Source organism: Branchiostoma lanceolatum, chromosome 1 (assembly GCF_035083965.1).
Source record: "Branchiostoma lanceolatum isolate klBraLanc5 chromosome 1, klBraLanc5.hap2, whole genome shotgun sequence".
Taxonomy (NCBI): Eukaryota; Metazoa; Chordata; class Leptocardii; order Amphioxiformes; family Branchiostomatidae; genus Branchiostoma; species Branchiostoma lanceolatum.
In genome coordinates this window covers 25,076,498-25,082,497 of record NC_089722.1, presented here as the reverse complement: position 1 = coordinate 25,082,497, position 6,000 = coordinate 25,076,498, and the positions used below count along the sequence as shown (strand labels likewise).

The following is a 6,000-nucleotide window of genomic DNA, read 5'->3' as shown; positions in this document are numbered from 1 at the left end:
ACCCCTCCTCTGCTTGGAGAGTAGGAGGATAGTACCCCGGCTAAAGTATAGCCGAACACAAATGAAATTCACACTGTTAATGAATGTAATTTCTGGATGATAGATGTAGGTCAGGTACGGTACGCTGTCGGATTTACCCGGTGTAACGTGACGCTGTAACTTGTTTATCTTGGCTTGAACTAGTTGAAGGGGTATTCTTAATTGCTATCAAAGCTTTTACAAAATAACCTTGCATTCATAATTTGTCGTCGTCTTTGTGCAACGCTGTAAATAGATTTGCTGAACCTTTCGCGCTACTGTGTTGTTTGAATTGCATCCTGGGACTTTAAAAAAAATCAGTCCGATGGACTATCGTTTTGAAAGACGTGTATGTGAGAGAGAAGCCACGGGAGGCGTAATGCGGCTAACAGCTTTCCAACGAGACCTGTATGGTTCAAATCACTATCATTGCAGCGTCATCATAACGTTATAGTAATTTGATAAGGGCTCCGATTATGTATAATTATATATGACTGTAGGCCTAGGAGCGTGGGCAATAAATACCTTGATCTACACCACACCTAGCAAAACTAAAAGTGGAATGTCCCTTCTCAGTTTCTTTTCGAATGAGCGACATTCGAGACAAAGAGTGCATGCATATAGTTGACATCCTATCGCCATAAAACGTACAGTGCCATACATGGCCTGTATATAACATGTGTTTCACAGAATCACTGGCGTGTACCCAAGCGACATCTTGACCTTTACTTCACAACCTTTCCCGCCTTGCCAAACTTCTTAAGAACACTAGTACCTACAGTGAAGACGCGTTGCTAAAACAATCCTGAGACACCCTTTAAATCTTTGCCACATAACAAAACGCCCAATTTCAAGCTACACGTAAGGAGACCGACACACAGGTACGCTTTATCTACTTTCTCTATTTGTGTTTCTCTACTAGTTCCGTACTGGCATATATGCCCTCAGTTCTGTGATATTAGCAATAGGGCAGTCCATATATCAAGGATATTGAAGTAAAGTTTTAAGATTTTTAGAGATAAGCGATTGCTGCAGTGAACTAGTTCATTTGACATAACTTGACTCCGTACAGTTGATATAAGCTGAAACCCCATACGTCGATCAATGTTAGCCGCCCAGGTACATAAAGCAAAATTTCATCCGTGACTTAGAATGAGTCTCTTGGGACAGCTGGAACTAGTTGAACTAGTCTTGGAACCGAGAACTAGTAGGCAAATTTCGGGAATCAAAGGAGTCTTTATCATATAAAAGAGGTCCATACATGTAAATCGATGGAAGATACTAGTCTACATAATAACCAAGACTCATTAAGATTAGAAGTCACAAAAAGGTCTACAAGGTCCTGAATAACATGAAAATGATGTAAAGCGTTCATATCCGAACGGTCGCCTCAGACTGAGGACAAAGTTTGTTTGATAACTAGAAGTGCAATCTGACGTCACTATCGTTCGACTTTTCAGCCACAGTGAGCCCACAGTGGGAACAAGCATTCCTTGACGTTTACCTAGGGGTTCCTGAAAATGTACGAAACAGTTCTTTACAATTTTTCTTTATTCTAACAGGCAAGAACAGCTTTATTGAGAGTTTTCCCGAGGCATCTAATTAATAGTGTAAATTCTGCAGCCATGAAGTCCCTGCTGGCGTTTGCCTTGCTTGGCCTGATGACACGCTGTTGCTTTGTTACAGGTACGTGTTTTCAACTTGACTTCAGACTTTCTCCAAAAGTTGTATTAGTTTTTTTTACATAGTTTGTTCTTTAAATCACTATTAAATGTTTGGCATACTGGGTGATTTGAATTATGTTAAGAACGTTGTTATTTTGAATCGATTGAAGATGTATTTCATACGAATACGGATTTTGTTGTACGCAGGACAAACCACTTCATGTGTACCCGTCACAACTACGCATATCGTGTGCACAACCACTCCTGATGGGCCGATTACAACCATCGGAACAACTACTGATGTCGTGACAACTACGGCTGCTGTTACAACCACAACTGAGGAGACAACTACCACTGCAATCACAACTACAACGGAAGTGCCAACGACCACGACTAGTACAACTGAAGTGCCAACTACCACGGCTAGTACAACTGAAGTGCCAACTACCACAGCTAGTACAACTGAAGTGCCAACTACCACGGCCATGGCCAGTACAACTGAAGTGTCAACTACCACGGCTAGTACAACTGAAGTGCCAACTACCACGGCCAGCACAACTGAAGTGCCAACTACCACGGCTAGTACAACTGAAGTGCCAACTACCACGGCTAGTACAACTGAAGTGCCAACTACCATGGCTAGTACAACTGAAGTGCCAACTACCATGGCTAGTACAACTGAAGTGCCAACGACTACGGCTAGTACAACTGAAGTGCCAAATACCATGGCTAGTACAACTGAAGTGCCAACTACCATGGCTAGTACAACTGAAGTGCCAACTACCACGGCCAGCACAACTGAAGTGCCAACTACCATGGCTAGTACAACTGAAGTGCCAACTACCACGACTAGTACAATTGAAGTGCCAACTACCATGGCTAGTACAACTGAAGGGCCAACTACCACGGCTAGTACAACTGAAGTGCCAACTACCATGGCTAGTACAACTGAAGGGCCAACTACCACGGCTAGTACAACTGAAGTGCCAACTACCATGGCTAGTACAACTGAAGTGCCAACTACCACGGCTAGTACAACTGATCAACCAACTACCACCGCCACCACAACTACAACAGAAGTGCCAACTTCCACCACCAGTGCAACTACAATCGACTTGACAACAACCACAGCCAGCACAATTACAGCCGACGTGCCAACTACTATCAGTACAGCAACAACGGACGAGCCTTCCATCACTGCGAGTGCAACTACGACTGAAGTGCCAACCACCACTGCCAGTAAAACCACAACCGACCTGACATCAACTTCAGCCGACCTAGCAACTACCACTGCAAGTACAGCTACAACTGACGTGACATCTAGATCTACCATTGACACTGCAACAACAGCTGACCCGTCAGTCACTACTACACGTAGCCTGCCAAGTACTGTTGCCAGTACAGCTACTACAGCCCTGCCATCTACCATGACTGGTGCCACTACAGCAGACTTGCCCTCTGCCACCGCCAGTACGACTTCTGCGGATGGATCATCAGCAACAAGAGATGTAACCACTGGAGCAACTGGACTATCGACCATCACTGGGACAGCTGCTTCTGATGGAACATCTACAGCAGAAGATACGACTATTGTTGACACCACATCTACCGCCGCTGGTGTAACTACTACTGACGCCATGCTGCCTTCAGCTGCAACGCCCGCTGGCTTGGTAAGCTGGCTGATGTTGTAAAATATAACATGTTTGTAGCGTGCGTTGTTTGGTTTGTCTGTTTCATAGTTTATCTATGGTTGAACAGCAAATTTAAGGAAGTTATTTTGGATCATTTGTTTGTTTGTTTGTTTGTTTTATATGTGCGTTGGTGTAGAAATAACAAAGGACAAGGTCGATCAGAGACCTCCTATCGTCGTTCTATGGTACTGTAGCGAAACTTACCATCTAATGTGCTGAACGAGCTATGTTCATGATTCCGGCCTTTCTTGGATCAACAGGTGTGTTTTTGATGGAAGATTTTAAAACAGGATAACTCAAAGACGGGATAAATAGACTTTTTCTGACTAATCTCAATCAAAATTATGTCGCTACGACTGACAATCATCTACATATTTCATTGCCTTTCCAATCTTTGCATACAGGCGTCAAACTGTTCCGTCTGTAGTGCCAACAGCACCGCTGCTACAAATGATACATGCTTCATCGGACCGATGATGACGATGTCCAGGGTCTGTCCTGTTGGAGTCTGCATTGTAAGTATCCCATCAGATTCCTTAAAGATTCCATTCTAATGTGTATTACATTCATCTTGTAATGTCCATATTTAGAAAACAACATTAGAAATTTTGTTGATTTTTAACGTTAGTGATCATGACCGACGATTAGTCATCTTTCCACCAAGGTACAATACAACTGCCATATATTGAAAGTATATGTAGGAACCCGGTTCAATTCAGAAATGCAAACACACACACACACACACACACACACACACATACAGACATACAGACACACATACACACACACATACGCGCACACACACACACACACACACGCACGCACACACACACACACACACACATATACATACACACACACACACATACACACATACAGACAGACACACAGGCACAGACACACACACACATACACACACACGCGCACATACATACACACACACACACACGCACACACACACACACACACACACACACCTATTCTCAGTTCTGAAGTGTGTTTATAACGTTACCGAATCCACAGACCATCCTGCGGGAAGACACAAACGGCACCGTCATCATCTTTGAGCGGAAGTGCCACAGCGATGCCTGCACTGACGACAACAAAAATGGCGTCCTCTCCTACACTGCTGGCGGAGAGACAGAGTACCAGAAGTGCTGTGATGACGCCGCTAACTGCAACACCATCAGCTACAACGAGCTGAGAGGCACGGCGAACAGGGTGGTCACCAGCATGGCTGCCATCTTGTTCGGCGCCATCATACTTTTGGCTCTGTGAAGATGACACATAAAAGTGTGTGCACGAAAAACGCGAAATAATGCTTAATTCCTTGCTTGTTGTTCGTTGTATCAGGTTGACTGTTTTGTTCTAACCGACGAAACTTGCCAAAAACGTAACGTTTTAACGGGAAAGGAGTTGCTCACAAAACCCATGTATATTTGTTATTGTGCTTATTAAGACGTTTATTTAGATAAGTGTGGATATTTGTGTGATACTGTATATATGCGACCAGCTGTTTGGTCTGTTAAATCACTGCAATTCAAAATGTCCGCCCCAATTCAGAGACGGCTCTATAACAGCCCTACACCACAGCAAAAATATACCTCCCGTTGCTTATTTTACAACAATGTCTCAATAATTGTTCAACTTCGAACATGATAAATTGCAAACAAAGCAAAGGCTATGTTTAGTTCTGCCCAAATTGTAAAGCTGTGTGGTAATGGGATCCATGGAAAATACCTCATTCAGTCTTACAATACATCTTTGCCGACTTGACACCAAATGAGTTTTGTATAAAGCTGCCTATACATGTATGTCCTTATTTTCAGTTTTTACATTAACCGTTTGTACATTTTGTCAGCTTCCACATTGACCGTTGCTATCTACCGGCATGTTTTGACATATTTACCGCTTGAAAACTCTTCGTTGTGACCACACCTTACTAAAATGTATTTCATATCACGGTTACTTCAATAAGTTTCCATTGTCAGGATTATTGACACATTCAGAATTTGAATATAAACTTGACTTCGTCGGATGTAAGTTGTTGTAAGAATGATGTAAAGTTTTGTGCTTACTCTCAAAATGAAGTGATGTGCTTTGTATCCAAAATGTGTGCATAGCTGTGTATTTTATTTTGCACTTTCGTGGGAAGTGACGCCGTAGAGAAACACAAGTAGTCGTAAGAGGAGCACTTTAGTAAAACAAGGAGTGAAGCACTCAAACAGGTGGCAAAACATCACCTGGCAACGGACCCACCCCAGTTTGAAGGGGAGACATATCTAGCAACATGATAAAGCTACTGCCGCGAGAGAAACAAAATCCACTCGCTATATAATGTTAAGCTAGTAACCGTTATAGGTTTTGAACCCCCGTTGAAGGATCGGTGACATGACAGGATTCGAACTCGGGACCTCTTGGTTCTGAGTCGAACGCTCTGTCGTTGCGCAACACGACCCCAGAGAAGAAGGAGAAAAGAAGGAAACTTGACCAAACAATATATTTCATCCATACCTGTCGTATGGGGTAAAATATAATAACATAAAGTCGTATAGACTAAAATATAATAACACAAGAAATGGACAGGAAAGACATACCGTATCTGGATACGTAGCCTGACTGAGTTC

At 43.0% G+C, this 6,000-nt stretch overlaps 1 protein-coding gene across 1 annotated transcript; it reads left to right on the top strand.

The window, feature by feature from the left end:
- The first annotated feature begins 1,507 nt into the window (after nt 1-1,507).
- On the top strand, nt 1,508-5,485 carry LOC136444112 (mucin-22-like). The gene is made up of 4 exons (XM_066441617.1): nt 1,508-1,704; nt 1,890-3,352; nt 3,778-3,888; nt 4,397-5,485. The coding sequence occupies exons 1-4, from the start codon at nt 1,644-1,646 to the stop codon at nt 4,649-4,651; spliced, it is 1,890 nt and encodes a 629-aa protein (XP_066297714.1). The 5' UTR covers nt 1,508-1,643; the 3' UTR covers nt 4,652-5,485.
- Nucleotides 5,486-6,000: the final 515 nt, after the last annotated feature.

Bases quoted from the DNA above. Each gene is read 5' to 3' on its own strand.
- LOC136444112 (XM_066441617.1), top strand. From the start codon at position 1,644: ATGAAGTCCCTGCTGGCGTTTGCCTTGCTTGGCCTGATGACACGCTGT. The intron at 1,705-1,889 runs GTACGTGTTTTC...TGTTGTACGCAG, and splicing joins ACGCTGTTGCTTTGTTACAG to GACAAACCACTTCATGTGTA. The intron at 3,889-4,396 runs GTAAGTATCCCA...CCGAATCCACAG, and splicing joins GTCCTGTTGGAGTCTGCATT to ACCATCCTGCGGGAAGACAC.